The sequence below is a fragment of the Aphelocoma coerulescens genome, chromosome 5 (assembly GCF_041296385.1).
Source record: "Aphelocoma coerulescens isolate FSJ_1873_10779 chromosome 5, UR_Acoe_1.0, whole genome shotgun sequence".
In the NCBI taxonomy this organism is placed as follows: Eukaryota; Metazoa; Chordata; class Aves; order Passeriformes; family Corvidae; genus Aphelocoma; species Aphelocoma coerulescens.
Window position 1 is genome coordinate 7,568,718 of NC_091019.1, and position 20,341 is coordinate 7,589,058.

Below are 20,341 nucleotides of genomic sequence, written 5' to 3' on the forward strand. Positions count from 1 at the left end.
TTAGGAGTATTTTTTTTAAGTTTTTCAAAATCTGTTATCTTCCTTTATCCCCATTGTTGCTTTCAAACATGTCACAGTGTAGGAATACAGATCTATTTTCTTCCCTTGTTTACTGCTTGAAAAATCAGCAGTGTGTGCAAATAGTTTTCTGTTTTCCCCTCTTTTTCAAGTTTGTTTTTCCTAGTGTATTGGGTTTTCAAGGCAAGGTTTTGGTAGTGGGGAGGGCTATTGGGGTGGCTTATCTGGTAAGCTGCCAGAAGCTTCCCCTGTGTCTAATACTGTCGATGTCAGCTGGCTCCACTATGAACCTACCACTGGCCTAGGCTGAGACAATCAGAGATGGTAGTAACCCCTTTGTGATAATATATTTAAGAAAGAAAAAAATTATTGCCTGGTAATAATTATTGACAGAGAAGAGAGGAGTGAGAATATGTGAAAAAGTAATCTCTGCAGATACCAAGGTCAGTGCAGAAGGAGGGAAAGGAGCTGCTCCAGGCACTGGAGCTGAGATTCCCCTGCAGTCTGTGGGGGAAAGGCCATGGTGAAGCAGCTGTGCCCCTGCAGCCTATGAAAAGATCAACAGGAGTGCAGAGATCCACCTGCAGCCTGTGAAGGAGCTCCATGTCAGAGCAGGTGAATGCCCAAAAGAAAGTTGTGACCCTGTGGGAAACCAATTCTGGAGCATGGAGCTGTGGATCCATGGAGAGAGGAGCCCATGCTGGAGCAGGTTTCCTAGTAGGACTTGTGAACCCCACGGAGGACCCATTCTGGAGTAACCTGTTCCTGAAGGACTGCACCCCACGAAAAGGGATCATGCTGGAACAATTTGTGAAGAACTGTAGCCCATGGGAAGGACTCACACTGAACAAGTTTGTAGAGGACTGTTTCCTGTGGAAATACATTTCCCCATGATGGAGCAGGGGAAATTCTCTCCCTGAGGAGGAAGTAGCAACAGAAATGTTATTAACTGGACATAACCCTTATTCCCTGTCTCCCTGTGCTGCTGAATGAGGAGGAGGAAGAACCTGGGAAGTAGAGGGGGGAAGCTGTTTTTAAGATTGTTTTACTTCTTATTATCCTGTGTCTTGGTTTGAAAGATAGGTGTCTGCCAAGGAAGGCAGGAGTCTCCCTTGAAATGAAAAAAAAATGCAACCCCCTTCCCTCCAAATTATTATAATTTTGAAATTAAGGGGCTTTCAGGCAAAGATACGAGGAATAGGAATAACAGTTCTTTACTATTATATATCTATATGTGTATAACAAGTCAGACAAACAACAATAACTATGGCAGTAACAGCAAACAGAATCACAAACCCAGTGCCAGCCTTCTTGGCTGTCAGGCCCTTTCCCCTCGGGTGCAGTTACGGTCACAGCCGGCAGGGGCGCTGGCAGCTCCTGGTGAGCAGGGCAGGTGCCATAGTTCCCCCACAGCTGCAGGGAGCGCTCCACAGTGAGCTCGGGTAGCATGCAGCACTGGTGGCCTGGGATCCCAGGAAGGGATGGAACAAAGGCTTCACAAACCCCTGGGCAGCCAATCCCGGTGTCTGGCCGGACCCTCAGGAGCAGCAGGCTGGAACAGCAGGGACAAGCACAAATCCTGGGTGGCAGACAAGATGTATCGAACTCCAGAGCTGCAGTGGGAACCCCTGGAGGTCTCAGCAGGCAGGAGGTGCAGGGCTACAGAATAGCAAAGGCTCGAAGCAACGGTGGGGGCAGGGCGGCTGGAACCCGGCTCCCAGTGGGTCAGGGAAAGGCAGGCTTGGGAATCCCAGGGTTTCTCCGGTAGAAAGAAGGCAGCCAAAAAAGCACAAGTCTGGAGTGCTGGCGAATTCCTTCCAGCCTCTCTCTCCGTCCAAATGGCGAGAACTAACAGCCCACAAACCCAGGTAAAAGAGAGTAGCCAGATGGACCCCTCCGCCTGCGGCCTGGTCTTTTGTTCTTCTTAAGCACCCAGTAATTTGTCCCCCTGGCAACATGTATGGGGAAAATTCTTTAAGAGGAAAAGAAAACAGAAGGAGAACTCCTAAAACCCCACCATCCTGCTCTGGTTTTGACTGGTAATAAATTCAGTTAATTTCCCCAAGTCAAGTCTCTTTTGCCCATGACGGTAATTGGTGAGTAACCTCTCTCTGTCCTTAACTCATGAACCTTTTGTTAAATTTTCTGTCCCCCACCCAGTTGAGGAGGGAAGTGATAGAGTGGCTTTGGTGGGCGCCTGGCATCCAAACAGTGTCAAACCACCACACCTTGCTGCATAATATTTGAACCTTTGGGAATTAACTTGAAGATCTTTTCTCTGATTATGTCTCTTTCAATATTTGCATCTAAGGATGAAGCCTAAGGATAATTTAAATTTATTATAGTGTGACAAGCCTTGGCAGTCACAGAACTTCAGAAAACTAAACATAAATTAAGTAATAGTCAAGACAGCAGATTGTGAGTTTATTTCAAAGTGTAAGAATCTCTGACTTTATGAATCATCCTTTGGATACCATCTGGAACACCCTGATCTTTACAAAGAATAACCCGTGCAAGCCTATGAAAATTACTTCTAAGAATAAGATTTTTACTTTGAAGATGATGCTTTCAGTTATGCTTCATGGAAAGTATTAATAACAACTCATGTCTAAAATGTGTAAGTCCGACAGCTATTCTTTATAGTACTAACTCAGGTACGTGCTTTAGTGAGTGTGAGTGCCATTTTACATTTTCCTCAGTATTTTTGTCTGGTTTGACTTGTGAACCTTGGAAAGCAATTGACAATTATTTGGAGGGGGGTGTTCTACATTTTAAATCTGGTCTAGATTCTGCTGTTCTCAGAATTCACTTACTCTTTTTTTAATATTTAAAATTAAAAAAAAAAACCAAAACCTGATTTTATTATCCTCACTTTCAGTCAAAAAAGATCCAGGCCCAGCTGAAAGAGCTTCGTTATGGGAAAAAAGATTTGGTTTTTAAGGTAAGTTTCATTCCATTATAGTTAGATGAAGTATTAGAGTTAATATAATATTGGAGTAAAGTAGGAATATGATAGCTGCCTTTATTATTGCAGTTCTAAGGAATAATTTTGTTCTGAAAAGAGCACAAAACACCAAGACAGACTTAACACCATAATGCATTTTCAGAAATATAATATACTTATGTCTATATGTGCTCACAAAAAGCAAAATTCTAGGTTAGTCATGAATAAAACCTGTTGCCCTATTCCATACATTCTGTAACATGTTTTTTATCTTTCTAACTGAATGATATAATATTGTACAGATGCTTCTTGTTTTTCCTTTAATTAGCAGTCCTCCATGGCAAAGTCAAGTATTGTTAACATTTAAAGCAAATCTTTGTATTTATGATAAGCTTGAGCAATGTAATGTTCCTTAGGTCTGAAGATTTAAGAAAAAGAAATGTCTGTTGCTTGAACAATCCAAATCTGTTCTAGCTAGCACATTTTCAAAATAATAAAAATTTTAAAAATAAAGGGGGGGAGGACAGAACATAAAGAGATTGCTGAAGGGCATCAAGTCCTTGTTAACAAAGAGAGAAGTTAATCCCTGTTAAAGGAGGAGGAGAGAGATGCAGGTCACCTGACTGAAGACTGTTATGGAGTAGTCTTTTTATTTATTCCCAGCATAAAGGATGAAGATTAGGTAGTCATCTTCAAAGTGACTATACCTAGAATTACTTACAAAGTCATTCATGTCAATATGCATTCCAAATTGTCTTCTGGAAGTGTTTAACTCTCTGTACTGTCTATTTTATATACAATGCTGTAAATATAGAAAAATATAGGCCATTTAAAAGACACAGTGTGATTTCTGTGGGGTTTGTTTTTTTTTTTTAATGCATAGGTTGATTCCAAGTTTTTTCAGGAACATTTATTTCTGGTCTTCATTAGACTAAAACCAGGGAAACAGCTTTAGAGACAAAAAAAAATAAAAGGATATTATAGACCTAGGCATTTAAATTTTGACTCCATCTAGCATTAACAAAAATAACACATCTTGCGTCAAATTCAGTATAATGGAGAGCTTGAGCAGAGGTAAAGATGCAAAATTCTAATCTTGCCTAGGTGTGAAAGCTTGTTTTCTTTGGCTGAAGCAGTAGGATTGGTCAGCACTAGTATCTACTTGTTGTTTTCATTAGGCTAATACACAGTGATCCCAAAAATGGATATGAGTTATGCTCGGGTGTATACTAATGCTTAGCAAGGGAAGTCTTGCTAAGTACTACCCACCTGGAAAAAGCTTACAGAAGATGAAAAAGAAAACGGGAACATAAACAAGTGAAAGGCTGTCCAGCAAGTCACTGGCATGCATGCAATGAAATGCACCATCTCCTAATCCGAGTTCAGTAAACTATAACAATGTAGTAGTTAAGATACACATGTAAAGAACTGTATAATGGACAAAATGTGTCTACTGTGAAAAAGAATAGACGTGGTCTCATCTGACTGGATATGCCTTTCTCCACCATAGTCTTCACTTCAAATCCTTGGAGACTTATCTTCTGAAGACTATGTCTACATTTAACCACATTAATTATGCTTTAGAGTCCTTGATTTACATTGAGTAGACATAGTTCTTGATTATGAATGAATACTGGAGCCACCAGCTGAGATGTAGGTCCCAAGTTAGGTAGTGTGGGTTCTCCTCTGAGTGCTCTTATTGCAAAATAAGGATAGTTACTTGGCTTCTATGGAAACTATGATCTAATGTAAGTAAAAACGCTCTGAGAACTTTAGATGGAGAATGTTAATGAATTGTGGATTCCAAAGTTCCACATACTGAGAACTGGATGTGTAAACACTTAAAACATCTCTTGACCGTGTGCAATTCCATATGAAATTGACTGCCTGCTTTGCTAATTTGATATGTCCTTTATATGTAACCAGAAATATTTTTGCAGGTTTATTCATCAGTCTTTTTCCTGACCAAGAAAATTTGATTTATGAAGCAGAGGGAGCAGCAACCATATGCTATCCTTCTAAATCATGTGAGATGGGGGGAGGATAGGTTCAGTGTGCTTGCTTGTGTGTGTTTCTTGTCTGAAGACAGACACACTAAGCAGAGTAGAAGCCATTTGGTATAGACTGGAAAGCTTTTTAAGTATCTGCTTGTGCTGGCTGTAAGGTAAACCAGTGGGAAGAATTAACCCCGCACAAATACCTTGCAAAACATTTCAAGTTGTAGCTATAATTTATAGGAAAATTACTATGAAGGCAATAATACAGAAACACTGTCTTAAACTGACAAAGTCAGAACAGGACCTGTTGGTCAGGGTGGTGGTAGCAGTCCAATTAAATGGTGGCTGCAGTCCGATTGGAGTGATGGATGTGGTCTTGTCAAGGTAGTGATCCTATGGAAAGGTCTGGTCTCTCTCTGGAGATCCAGTGGTGGTGGTGGAGAGCTCTTGTTCTCTGGGAATCCAGTGGTTGGTGGTGTCCTGTCCCAAACCCCAGGTTACATAGAGGCAGGAATGTCCAGTACCTCCCCCAGGGCGGGGAATTTCACAATGGGCTGATGTAATTCTAAGAGTCATTCTGGGGAGTCCTTGATGGCCCATTAGCAGAGATGGCCCCCCAGGGTGGCTGCTGCTTCCCCAGAAGGAGTTATCAGCATTGAGTCATGGCAAAGATAGAGAAACACTGCTCCACCTATCTAAACAGCTCATCAGAAGGTAATGTAAACGGTGGTAGAATACATACTTTGGTTACACCCCACAGGACACCCCAGGACACTGCTTGATCAGAGAGAGGCTGCTAGGTTTGGGCAAGAACATCTAATTGCTTTGATACTGGAAACATAACAGATTTAATGCTAGCGTTGCTGTTGAGGCTATTTTATGAAGCTCTTACTCTTTCTGATAAATGAAATGGATAGATGGTCTTCTGCCAGCACAGCATGCATGTTTGCGGTAAAATCCTGGCTGTTGGCTACTTTCATGTTACTAGACTTCTACCTTTTCTCCTTCCACTCCCTTCCCACCCCATTAAACTTCTTTTTTCTGTGTGGCTTACTGAGGACTTTTGGGAAGTCTGCTCTCCATATAGCTCTGAACATTGCGAGCTTCTTGGAGCACTTCACGAGAAGGATGTAAGCTGCAGGCTATGAGATTTCTAAAGGGCATGAAGGAAAGTTGCTGTTCATGTCCATCAAACTAAGGCTTTCTCAGCCTTTCTCTCAGGAATTCTGCAGATATATGCGAAATAGGTAGGGAGGGATTGTTTGATTTTTATTTTGCATAATTGACATCAAGAAACTATTTCTTAAATTCTGGTACCTATTACTGTCAATGGCTCTATTCTGAACTAGACCTCTGGGGATTAAGTGGAAGAGGAAGAGAAAAGGTGGAAAAAAGCAGCTTTCTCCTTAACATTCCAGTGAATTGGTAGATCATATCTTCTTTATCATATCTTACTTACACTTCTTATGTTTTAACAGTGTTTTATAATCTAGCTGATTAATTAGAGAGAATATATGTGTGTATGTTTGTATTTTTAACTCTCCCTATGTGATATAAAGCCATGGGACATAAAAGTAATGAGCATCACAAAAATTAAGTCATGCACCCAAGGCTATAGAGGTTGTCAGTATCTGTGCTGAGATCATAATTTGAGCTCCTGTTGCTGTCAGATTTCAGTCCCTTAAAGCATGCAGCATGTCATCCTTAAAGAATTGTAAAGAGTTGAAATTTGCTTTGTATTATAATGAGAAAACCAAGAAATTATTAATAAAAATTGCCACTGAATGTTCTTAATTTTATCACTGCCTTTGTAAGTAGGTACTTACTAGTTCTGAATGACACTACTCTTAATTGCAAATAATTTAAATTATCATCCTAAACCCCTGATTTAGTCAAGTACTCCTAAATTTAAGTGCTTTGCTAGATTGAGGTCTGCATTCATTTCAGGCATTACAGACCACTGCTTTTTTAAATTACTCCTCCTTCATTAACTGTCTTTCCATTATTGAGCTATATTGTTGTGGAAGAAGTCTCATGTTTTACTAAATTAGAAAAGAATTAAAAAGAGTTTGGTTTTTTTTCATTAAATGCAAACGTGTATAAATCATAGTAATAAGAGATGAAGAAAAATAAATCTAGCAATGACTTTCAATGTCAGTTTATATAAGTATCTTGTATTATTGAAATTTCTCTTGTAAATTTGAAAGGTGACCATGCTTCAGTGCTATGGTTTGAGTATATCTTTGTTTGCTTTTTTCTAAGACTTTTGCTTCAGAGTTTCAGACATACTTGATCTACCACTTCATCTCTTTTCCCTTTGGTTGTTTAAATTCTAAGACAAAATACATTGATAGACAGTCCTAGAAAAACAAGAAAAAGTTCAAATGTGAGTAACAACTAACAGCACCTGGCCTACCAATGTACTTAATCTTTGTTCCATGGTAAAATTTAACTTCATATAAGCAAGCAAATAGGATTGGCTATTACAACAAATAATACAACTTAGTACCTTAACACTTATTACCTTACAAGAAATAAAGTAACTGCTAATATGTATTCTGTAGATGGTTTTACCATGAGTAACGTGATTTATCATTTTGCACCTTCCTCTGAAGAGCAAACTATATTTGATCCAGTTGGGTTCACAGATATGACCAGTTCCTGCTGAAACATTGCTGTCAGAGTGGGTGTTTACTGAATAACAATCTGCTCTTGCCCTGGGGAGTCTTAAGGCTTCTCTACATGTTCAGAGCCACCAGGTACCCAGTCAATAGCGTTAAACTAGAGGATATCTGGGAAGTCCAGTGCATGACTGGAGTCAGTGGCATCAGGAGCAGCACAGGTACACAGATAGAAATGGCAAGGCAAAGGCAGGCAGGGATTGTAGTGGGCGTGACTGGGAGAGAGGAACAATGGATGGAAAAGGGAGGAAGGAGGGAGGGCAGTGGAGAACCTTGCTCCCAGCGCTTGACAACCTCTGCTGCTCCATACAGTTGTTTAGCTTGTTTCTATGATGATACTCTTGAACTCACACATTTCTTTGAAGTGCAGCTTCACAAAGTAAGAACAGGATTGTAATTTACCTTCAGTACTCTATTATACTTCTCAATAATGTTTCAAGTACTATGAGTGCTCAATACCTCTAAAGGACTAAGGACCATGTCACTACTAAAGACAAAGCCATTTTCCAAATTCTTTGAAACACCTAGTTCTACACAAATTAAGTCATTATGTGACGTGAAAATCATTTAAATCATTTGCTATGGTAGAGTCAAGTACAAAACTATATGAAATTATTTTTGCATTGTGTTGACTGTATTTGGTAAATATCTATACCATTCCTCCCTCTGAAGTAAAACTGATGCCATGTTTGTTTCCCTCCCTATTAGCAAAGTTAATTACATGCCACAGTTAACTGATTTGCCAGAATTTTAAATTACTTATTTCTCTAATGAAGACAATGAGATTCTACATTACATACAGAGAAAGAGATTAAATAATTAAAGAAAAACAAAGGAAAAAAGGAACCAAGCAAACATAAAACCACCAAAGATCTGCTTTGGCAGAGAACTTGTGTAAACATTAAAATTACTTTGGTGCTCAGTGTGGTGATGCACATGTAGCAACTGTAGAAGTGATAATACACAGTGGTATATAGTTATTACCATAAGTTATTAACATTGTACAGTTTAATTTATTGGCTATTCTCACCCTAAATCAAATTCTCTTGAGGCACACACTGGACTTCCCCATCCTCCTGCATTACCCATCATCTGGGTGGTGGCATGGGGCACAAGATGTTTCTAGTCATCCAGTGGTTGCTTCCACCATTGTGAGCAAATGGCATTTGCCTTCAGGGTTTTGGTGGAGCATGACATACTCTGCCATGCCTCTTGGGTACATGAGCATCTATGTGATGTACCCTCACAACCAGATCCTTCAGCCGGGCATCAGTCTTGCCACAATGTGGCAGCCCAGATGGGCTTACCTCTTCATTGACAGTTATTCTGTTTCCGTTGCAGAACAGTTAAACTATTGGCCATTTTTCTCCTTAAGCCTGTCTAAAGATAGTTGGATAGCTTTCATCTCTGCAAACTGACTTGTTTCACCTTCTCCTTCAGCAGTTTCTGACTTCTTGTAAGGAATTCCGTATAGCTGCTTTCCATCTCTGATGCTTTTCCCCAAGATGGCAGGATCCAGCAGTATAAGCAAGGTATATTTCTTCTCACTTTCTGGTAATTTATTACATAGTGGGGCCTCTTCAGCACATTACCTTCTTCTCTGATGACATTCTAAGATCTTTGCCCTCTGGCCAGCCCGTGATAATTTCTAAGATTTCTGGAAAACTGGGATATCCTATATGAGCTTTTTGTGTGGTTAGTGCAACCCATGTACAGCATGATGTGTAGAGGAGACCCTTGTTTTGAACATCCAACCCAACACAGGTAACCAGGTTGCCAAAAGCAGCTGTGTTTCAGTATGAATCACTTCTGCAACCAGCTCAAAACCCTTCATAAGCTGCCAGTATTTCCTTTTCAGTTGGAGTACAGCGAGTTTCAGAACCCCTGTATCCCCAACTCCAAAAATCTAGGAGTTAACCTTGAGTCTTCCCTGGTGTTTTCTGCCAGAGGCTCCAGGTAGGACCATTCTCTCCAGTTGCATTATAGAGCACTTTTTTTACATCTTGCTCTGTTCAGACTGGCCCAAGGACTACTGCTTGTTTTGTTCAAAAGCTTGCCATTGCTCAGGGATCCATTTGAAATCATTCTTCTTCTGTGTCACTTCACAGAGTGAAGGGCTTGGAGGGCTTCCAGTCAGACTAATTTGGAATGTGCCTTCTCCAAAATCCTACACCACCTAAAAAACCTTACGTTTCTTTCTTGTTACTTGGTGGAGGCATGGATGTTATCTTATTATTCACATCCATTGAGATCTGATGATGCCTATCTTGCCATTGCCTTTGCAGGTCTCTTTACCTTTTTTATATAACAAAACTTGCTTTCACAGAATTTGGACTATTTTCTTCCCATTCTCAAAAACTTCAGCTGTATTGCCCCATATGATGACAGCATCAGTGCACTGCAGGTTCCAGAGCTTCACCCTGTTCCAGTGCAATCTGGATCAGATGATAGGGTGCCATGGCAGATGGTAGGGTTGTGTTTCTACCCCTTGGGCACTTGATTCTAGATGTACTGGATGCCACTCCAGGTGAAAGCAAACTGTGGCCTGCACATTTTTTTCATCCCACTTCCTTTTTTTTCCATCCCACTTCCTCATGGCCTCTCTGTGGTCCCACAGGTAAAACTCTAGGGTACTCTGTGGCATGTACCTTCTATATCCGATTTCTCGAGCAAAAGGATGCCTGCTCACATAAACTTCCTGAATTACTGGAACTCCCAGGACAGTTTCTCCAAAGCCAAGATGAGGGAAAACAAATTCTGTCTTCATATTCCTGGATTTGACAAATTGCTTCATCCACTGCTGGTGACACATGATCTTTCCAAATTTTTGTTGACTATGGGCTATCTTGCACTGATGGTGCACTCTTTACAAATTTCTACCTCATGGGTTGTACACATAGGACTTCATCTGGATCTGTGGGGAATTGCGCATTGTCCAGGCCATAATATATCATTTCTCACATGGCTGTTTCTCTCAGGTATTACCACAGGCCTAGGCCCTAGGCCCCGTGTCCCGCAGCCATAGGGAGGAGGAAGAGAGAAAATCCAGCAGGCAGGAATTGTGCAGCAAGATTGATTGATTTAATTATTTTACAAACTCTTTTATAGACTTTTTTCTTCATAGTCTAATTGGACAAAGGATCAGCCACCCCTTGGGGGTGATTGGCTAAAATCCTAAAACATCCATTGTCAAAATATTTTTCTACTATACCATAAACAAGACTTTTCAAGGTTGCAGGTGGCTTGGTTGTTTACATTCCCTGCTACCTCTTCTGTGAGAGAGAAAAGTCTCTCATGGACTTAGAAAATAACAAGAAAATCCTTGCTAGCAGCATTCTTGTATCTACAATTCCCCCTTTTTGTTTGATAACAACTCTACTATTAATCCTAAGTAGAAATTTACATCAGTTATTAATTCTAAATATGTCCTTAAGGCTTTAACTATCTGACTCCATAACAAGAAATTTAAAGTTCAGTCTCTGCTTGTAGAAGGACCATCCCAGTCTCTGCTTGTAGAAGGATCATCTGCCTGATGGTTGACATCTTGGTCATCATCAGAAGAGTCATTAGGCTGATGATCTACATTCTGGTGGCCATTTGGATGGTTGACGTTCTGGTCATCATTTGGAGGTTGCCTGTTCTGCCTCTGGTGCCGTAGGTCAGGGTGAACGCATTTTGAAGGTAGCCACCGTATCCCAGTACCTGTAGAAATGCAAGCATACCCACGACCCCAAACGATAAGCTTCTGCAGGCCTTCCCACTGGTGTGATTAAATTCCGTACCCAGACTTTTGCCCAGGGCAGTTGTGTCTTGCCTGCAGACTGCAATGAGAGAAAATGATTCAGAATAACAGGATTATTTGAATTTTGTGGTACTGTAAGGTGATTAATTGTATACAAAGCTTTTCTAGTCGGCTTCAGTAACCAAATACAAAGGTTCCTGTGAGAATCGTTGAAAAGCCATGGTAACAGCCCTTAATTCAACTAGCTGAGCAGAGCCTGACTCAGATCGGTGTGTTAGTCAAGCAGCGCAAAGGCAGTGTAGGATACTGTGTCCCCTTATGCACAGTAACCCCTGCTAAAAATTTGTCCTAATCCGTACCCCCCAGGCTGCCAACACGTCCCATCCCCAAAGGTTAAGGGAAGTGGTATTGACATAAGGCCTAATTGTAGCTGTGTGCCCCTCTTGAGTCCTTCACCACCACAGGCTGTTCACTTAAATAGCTCTGTGTGGTTCCTCCTACTCCTGCGATGGCCAATCCCACAGAGGCTAAAGGCCATGAGGGAGGCCACACAGAGAAGGAGATGACAGTTACATCAGCACCCGTATCAATCAAACCTCAAAGCCGAGTCCGGGGCGGACGGGTGTTTGGCAGGATCAGGGTACACGTCATCTGTGGCCTTTGGTCAGAGATGTCTGCAGTCCAGAAGGCCTGCGGAAGTCCTGTAGATCCACTGCCATTATCGTCATGAGTTTGTTGTTCTATCCTGGGGACACAAGACTTAAAAGGCACTAATTTAGCAAGGCAGGTCTTTTCAGGAATAGTGACAGGGGGGTTTTGCGTGGAGACCATAGCATGAATCTGACCTTTAAAGTCAGCGTCAATAACCCCTGAGTGCACTAAGATTCCTTGATGGGCAACGTCAGGTTTTCCCCACCAGCATTGCACTGGATCCCTGGGCTAAGGGTCCATATGCATCCAAGGGAACCTTATAAATACCGCTAGAGTCTAAGACAACTGTGGCTGCAGTGTGGACGTCAAAACCGTCTGATCCCTGGGTGGTGTCTCTAGGGTGGCTGGGTAGGCCTGTGCCTGCACCTGTGCCACTCTCGGGGGGAGCGACTGCATCGGAGAGCAATTCCCCCTCCTTGCACCCCGGCGGAAGTTTCCCAACAAAGGCCAACCATTGGCCTGAGTCACAGATCTACAATAGTCCGAGCAATGCCCTGGCCTGCCACACCTCTTGCACTGGGGGATCGTTGTGTTCTCTTTTTGGCTCGGCTTAGGCCGCTTCCGTTTTTTCGCCTGTTTTGGTTGCTTTAGTTCACGATTAGAAGATGTGTGAACATGCTGCAGGAACACAGCCAAAGCAGACCTTTTCTGGTTCCCAGATCCCACCTTAGAGCAGGTTTCGACCATGTCTGTTACTTCAGGATCCCCTGGCAAGGCATCTATGATTTTTCTGCACTCCTCGTTTGCGTTATCTCTCACTGACTGCCTTAACAACAACTGTCTTAACCCATCATCCTCAACCTGCTTCTCGAGAGAAGCAGCGACTTTCTCTACAGAAGAGAGGAATGACTCTGATTTCCCTTGAACTATTTCAGTATATCGCTTTCTAGGGGCAGACAGCTCTATGGTTTTCAACAGGGCAGCCATGCCGACCTGCTGAGCTTGCTGCAGGACGCTAGAGGACAAAGTACCCTGTAGGCTGAGATCAGAGAAGGGACCAGTCCCCATCAAAGCATCCATTCCCACTGTCCATCTAGGATCGGCACCAGGGAGCTGCATATGCCCTAATGCAGCCTTGTCGGCCAGCTTTCTCCAGGTTTTCTCAAAAACTGTAAATTGTATAGGTTGAAATAGAATTTGACCTAAGTGTCTAATATCAAATGGAGAAAGCAAATCTGTATTTATCACCCTTATTATCTGCATAACCTCTGCAGAATCTAGCCCATGTTGTGCCACCTTGGATTGCAGATCCTGCGCAACCTTCCAAACAATCACCTCATGCTTATCACGCTCGCCTGAATTTGGGAGAGCCTTATACACTGGGAAAGCTTGGATCTCCCCTTTTGGGGAGTCACTACCATCCTGAACTTCTGGCACAGCCTGTGGATGGAGTGTAACAGCTTCTCCACCCCCAGAATCCTCAAATCTGTTTGGCATTACAAGTGTTTCCAATAACCTCCAGTCACCCTCCTCCAATGCTCGCATTTTAACTGACTCTAAGAAGCGATTGTAGTGGGTCAGACGCACTGTTACCGTGCAGTCCTGAAAGGTCCAGGGGTGAGACCGGAGCAGCCTTTTCTTTTGCCACCCGGCTACAGCTGCCTTATGACCTGGGGCCAGAACCTCATCTGCCTCCCTTCCTGGCAAGGAATCATCAGGCAAAGGCAACTCTGAGACGCTGGGAGCGAACAGAGGTGGACGGAGAGGGGCACTTTGGCTGGGTGGGCTGGGGGCAGAACAGACAGCACAGACTACAGTTGGCTGCGCTGCAGTTTGAACAGCAGCCTCTTTACGGGATGCAGTCTTGGCTGGTCCTGACCGACTGGTACTGCAGCTGCCGCATCTGTCTCTGGGGCTGCAGCCGCGCCAGGCGCCACACTCATCTCTTGCTCCACAGCCACGTTCGGCACCGTTGGTGGCCCTTGCACTGCAGCCGTGCCCGGCGCCGCTGCTGGCCCTTGCTCCGCGGCCGCATTTGGCGCTGCTGCTGAAACTGCTACTATTTCTCGCTCCCCGGCCGTGTTCGGCACTGCTGCCCCCAGCCGCTGCTCTGCATCTGTGGTCGCTTCCAGGTTTTCCCGCAGCAGCACTACTTCCAGGTCACCGCTGGTCGTACTGCTTCCTGATTCAGAACCGCATCTCCCGTGGGCGGTGCGGGCGGTGCAGGCGGCACTGGCTGCATGGGCCCGGTGCACCCCGCACGGCAGGGTGCCTCTGTTATCTGCAGCAGCTGCTTTTGCAAGCTGAGCAGTTCTCCCAGCTGCCAGGATATGTTCGGTAACTCTGTCAGCAAAGGCAGATGCTGTATTAAAAGGTCGATGGCTCGGTTCTGCAGCAGTGCAGGACAGTCCAGCGCCAAGGGGGGCAGTGGACCACACCCAGGCAGTCTTGGTGCATGCACGCCTGGCGCTATGCCGGCTAAGAAGGAACATCCGGGTGTTCCTGGTGCAGCTGATGCATGTGCAGATGGGCTAGGAGCCGCTCTAGGGGTCCAAGTTGCTAAGCCGCTAATTTGCAGTCCTGGATAAGCCCTGGCCTCTGCCAAGCTGAGTGGCATGGCGGACTGCGCGCCCTCCCGCTGCCCCGACTCCCCCGCCTCTGCTGGTGCAGGGTCCCTGGGGGCCGCGGAGTCCTGCGATTGTGCAGGGTGAGGCTGCGCAGGCTCTGCCTGTGGAGCCTGGTCAGCGGGGTCCCCCTCGGACATTCCTCCGTCACTTATTACCAAAACAGGCAAGCCAGCTGTGCTGCTACAGTCAAGGTCTGTCAGCAGAATAAATAACAAACACCAGGTTCGGTATAATTCTATCACTGCTGGGTCCCCTGACAGGACCTCATGCCGGACAGCACAGCCAAGTTCCTGCCATAAGGCAAAGTCCAGGGCAGTATCTGTGTCCATGGAAATCCCTTTTAAGGTAGCCCAATCTAATAATTCCCGAACTGAGTTTTCAGGAATGGATGTGTGCAATATGCTGAACACACCTTTCCAGACCATTACCACAGCATCGGTTTGTGAGCTGCTGTTTGCCATTTCTCAGTCATATTGGACATTCCGGTCCTGGGGGGGAAGGGGAACAGCGTACCTCTAGAGAAATTTGGCTTGGCTCGCAGCAGCAAGACATGTCAGAGTGCAGATCATGTCGGGGTCACCAAATATTACCACAGGCCTTGGCCCTAGGGTATATCACCGTGTCCCGCAGCCATAGGGAGGAGGAGGAGAGAAGATCCAGCAGGCAGGAATTGTGCAGCAAGATTGATTTATTTAATTATTTTACAAACTCTATAGACTTTTTTCTTCATAGTCTAATTGGACAAAGGATCAGCACCCGTTGAAGTGATTGGCTAAAATCCTAAAACATCCATTGTCAAAATATTTTCCTACTATAACATAAACAAGACTTTTCAAGGTTGCAAGTGGTTTGGCTGTTTACATAACTGCTACCTCTTCTGTGAGAGAGAAAAGTCTCTCACGGACTTAGAAAATAGCAAGAAAATCCTTGCTAGCAGCATTTTTGTATCTACACTCAGGTGTTGAATACCCTTCTTTATTACCATCTATTTGCCTGGGTGACATGGAATATTGCCCCTATGTGTATACCTTTCCCTTGCACTTCAGAGGATGCTGAGGGCTCCAGAGGCTAAGGGGTTGTGTCTTTTTTCCCATCTCTTTGGCAATGGTTGGCTCCTTAGCAAGTAATCCCAGCTGACTGCCTTACCCTCTAATTCCAGACTGCTAGGCCTGTTGTCCCCAGGTAAAATCCTTTTGTATCTCCCACAGCTCACTCAAGCATAGGGATTGAGTGGTGGTTTTTTCTTCTGTTTCTTCTTCCTGTTCATGTGATGGCCCTTGTGGTGTCCATGGTAACGGCACTGAAAATGGCCCTTGTAATGGCTCTACTTCTTCTAGCTTTTTTTTTCCTGCACCTCTTCACTGGCAGAGCATGAGACACAAAAAATAAACACTACTTAACAGCAACCAAAACATTAGTGTATTACCAACATTATTCTCATACTGAATCCAAAATACAGCAGCATACCATCTACTGAGAAGAAATTAACTCTGTCCCAACAGAAATGAGGACAAAAGTAGATGTCACTTTACATTGGCATCTTTCTGGTGCATATTGGTGCATATTCTTGTTTCAAATGTCATGTTTAGCATTTATATGTTGTTGCCATTAATAATATGTTAATAATTAATAATATGTTAATGTTAGCAACACGGGAGTGGCCTGAAGATATAAACTCAACTTGCTGCTGAAAAGTACTTACAGGTTATTTGCAGACATGGGATTTTTAAATATCTTTATATAAGTGATATATAAGAAGGTGGAGGGGTGTTACCATTATATTTCTCAGTAAGGACATTGGATTATATATTAACATAATTCATTGATATCGTTACTGAAACAAATCCCTACTGTTTTTTAATGGCTTAATGCAGTTTTGGAAATGTCTTGGGGTGACGTTATGATGTGTATCCCATATCGCTGCCTACGCCCAGAAATTAATTTTTGTGCCTTTCTATGCCTCTAAACTGAGCCTGAGAGGGAGAAGAAAAAAACTGAGCAAAACTTTCTCAAAGTAGTTTGCAGCTTGTTCAAGGTCACATAAAGATAGGACGTTTTTTTCCCCCAGCTGTGGCAGGGGAGCGAGGAAGCACCCGGCTTGCTGTGTTCCAGTCAGCTTTTGGCCAGTTGTTTTCAGTTTCTGGTTCTCCGGAGAGAGACTGAGAGTTGGACTTTGCTTTTCCTTCTCTAGAATTCCGGATTTTCTCCCTTTGCTACTGGACTGCTTTCAACCTCAGAGCACATTGGGAGGACTTTCCACCGGGCACAGAGGGCCTGGCCCTGGGCCAAGCCCCAGCTCCGAGGAGACCAAAGGAAGGACTCTAATGCTTTCCCAGGTTTTTTCCTCCACAGCGAAAGGTTTTACCATTTCACCTCATTTTCCTTTCCCATGTGTTTGTTAAATAAATAGTTTTATCTTCTTCACTTTCCTTCGAGGAAAATTTATTTTTTTTTCCCCGAACCTGGTGGGGGAGGGGTGGTTGTGCCTTCTCTCAGAGTATATATTTCTAAATTTGGCCAAACCGGTACAGGAAAACATACATGTGTAAAATGTGAATATCGTTTCAGTACTTAGTAATTCAGATCTATTTACTTATTGTCAGTACATTTTTTTATAACACAGCTTTGAGCATGAAAAGTTGTAGCTTTTTTAATGAACTGAAAAATCCCATTTAAAAATTTCTGTATGGATCTGAGGATGTGGCCCTAGTGATAGTCCTGCATTAGATGGTTTTGCAGTCTTAAATAGCTAGTCTGCGTTTCTGTGTGAGACAAGTCTAGTTAAAAGCTACCATGAGACAAGTTGGATCCAATAGCGTATGATCCACGTGTGCTATTGTATGCTGCTGAACCAAAAGCTGCCAAGATGTACGATTGTATGCTAATGCCAGAAGTACACTTTGACTCACAAGGATCATCAATGTCCAACTCCGGGCCCTGTACAGTAAAGCCCTAAGAATCACACCATGCACCTGAGAGTATTGTCCAAACACTTCTTGAACTCTGTCAGGCTTGGTGCTGTGACTACTTCCCTGGGGACCCTGTTCCGGTGTCCAACCATCCTCTGGGTGAAGAATCTTTTTTAATATACAACCTAAACCTCCCTTGACACAATGTCATGCCATTCCCTCAGGTCCTGTCACTGGTCCCCAGAGAAAAGAGATCAGTGCCTGCCCCTCCCCTTCTCCTCACAAGGAAGTTGTAGACTGTGAGAAGGTCTCCCCACAGTTTCTTCTCCAGGCTGAACAGTGCCCTCAACCTCTCTCTTCATAGGGCTTCCCCTCAATGCCCTTCACCACTTTTGTAGCCCTCCTTTGGACACTCTCTAATAGCTTAATCTCTTTCTTATATTGTGGTGTCCAAAACCACACACAGAACTCAAGGTGAGGCCATACCACTGCAGAGCAGAATGGGACAATCTCCTCTCTAGACCAGCTGGTGATGCTTTGTCTGATGCACCCCAGGACACAATGGGCCCTCCTGGCTGTCAGGGCACTGCTGACTCATACTCAACTTGCCATCAGCCAGGATGCCCAGGTCCCTTTCCACAACACTGATTTCCAGTGCCTCGTTCCCAAATTATATATATTAATCCAGGATTGTCCCATTCCAGGAGCAGAATCCAGCACTTTCCCCTGTTAAACTTCATATGGTTGGCGATTGCCCAGGAGTACAATGGATCTGAATCTGGAACACATAGGTATTATCCCAAATTGGGTGTTCTTCCTAGCAGACAATTTTGAGTACCTTGCCATTTGGTCCAAATCAGAAAGAAATTAAAAATTATTTGAGAGGATACTTCTGCATCACTTAGTGTCCCCCCTTAGAATCATAGAATCATCAAAGTTGGAAGAGAGCTTTAAGATCAAGTCCAACTGTCAGCCTAGCAATACCACTGTTATCCCTAAGCCACTAAACCGCTAAACCATAACACTCAGCACCAGATCCAGACACCTCTTAAACACTTCCGGGGATGGTGACTCCACCACCTCCCTGGGCAACCTGTTCCAAAGCCCAACCACCCTAACAGTGATTTTATTTTTCTAGTATCTAATTGTCATGGTTTAGGAATGGTATTCTCCAATTCTCCAATTTAGTGTTCCCACTGAAACCACTCCAGAAAATGCACTGCTTGCTCACTCCTGCTTCTCCTCCCCCTGCCATTCAGTGGTCTGGAGAGGAGGATTGGAGGCACAAAACATAAAGATCATGGGTTGAGATAAGAACAACTTTTTGGAAACAGCAATAAGATAACAAAATGAACAGTAACAGCAACCATACTAAAGACAGAGTGTACAAGTAAAGAAACGTTATTGCTCACCCTGTGGAAACCCCCAGCCACTCTCTCTGCTACACTACATCAATCTGGAAGGGATCCTGCATCCCCTGTCCCTGGAAAATGATCTGGGGTGGTACTGAAACACCTCTGAGTCCTGGCCATGCCCCCTTCTGGCTACTGCAAAAATTAACCCTGTCCTGGCCAGCACCAGGACACTAATCTGAATCTCCCCTGTCCTGGCTTAGGGTCATTTTCTCTGGTCATCTCACTGCAGGCATGGTAGAAGAGACTGGCCCCCACCTCACCTACAACCTTCTTTCAGGTAGTTGTAAAGCTTTGATCCTGTTTCTTAGGATATTCCTGACGGCAAATTCAGAGACGTCTACATGACTACAGCATGAACCTGTAAAAATAAATACAATAAATTTTGGCTTTTTGGTGGAGTTTTTTTAATTCCTGTGTTGCTCATTGTTGCTGACTTGGAGGCAGTTTGCAATAGTGAATATGCTGGTGTCAGTAAATACTGTTGCTGCATGGTTTAGGTTTTACTTTCTTAGCAGCAGAATATGAGGTCATGTTTTTGAAATGGAAAGCTTTAAGAACTTACCTTTCACAAACACTTTTAAGTGATATTGCCAAAAAAGTATGTTTGTTTCCTTTGTTTTGTGTTTTCCTGGCTGAATTATACTATACTCTGTAGTGGTCAAATCCTACAAAGAAGCACCAAAACCAACAAGCTGAACCTTTGCCCAAGTTGTGAACTAATCCTCTCTGAAGAAAAGATGAAATAAGTGTTTCTAGTGCACTGCTGACAGAGGTGTAGAGCACAACTGGTATGCCTAACATGAATTTTAAAATGCTTACTCCCTCAGTGCTTGTTCTCTTACTATTAAAATAAACAAGATCATTTTTAAAAGAAGATTGAATTAAAAAATAAAGAGCAGCAGGTTGTTGTGATCATTTGGGTGGGTTATCCATTGTAAAGTACAAGTCATGCTAAAATGCATGGTGCTCTGGCCTGATCTAAACGAAGAAAATTCCCCCATGGGAAGTAAGTGGCAGATCAGGCCCAAAGGTGAGTGTTGTTGCTCTTTGTGTGCATCTTCTGAATGTGTTTCTGCTGAAAAAACAGTAATTTTCCTTTAGTTAAAAACTGAGTACTGAAACCCCAGCAAACTGCAGTTTTGCATTCATTGTAACAACTTTTATGTGAGGGTTGGGGAAGGAAAAGTAAAATTTCAGCTAATAAAATCCACGAAGGACTTATTTCCTTTTTTCCTTTTTTAATGTACATCCAGAGTAGTAAAAAATGAGAGATAAAAGCATTACAGCAGTAATAAGCATTAACGTACAAGCCGTAAGACTGCAGAAATGCTATTTTTAACTGCATTTTCTTCTTGTT

At 43.2% G+C, this 20,341-nt stretch overlaps 1 protein-coding gene across 3 annotated transcripts in view; it reads left to right on the top strand.

The window, feature by feature from the left end:
- LUZP2 (leucine zipper protein 2) overlaps positions 1-20,341 on the top strand; it is a 196,873-nt gene that overhangs the window by 125,657 nt on the left and 50,875 nt on the right. For all 3 annotated transcript variants that reach the window (XM_069018815.1, XM_069018817.1, XM_069018816.1), the window contains exon 7: positions 2,897-2,959. In XM_069018815.1, the coding sequence (XP_068874916.1) occupies positions 2,897-2,959 (63 nt within the window). The remainder of the gene's footprint in view (positions 1-2,896; positions 2,960-20,341) is intronic.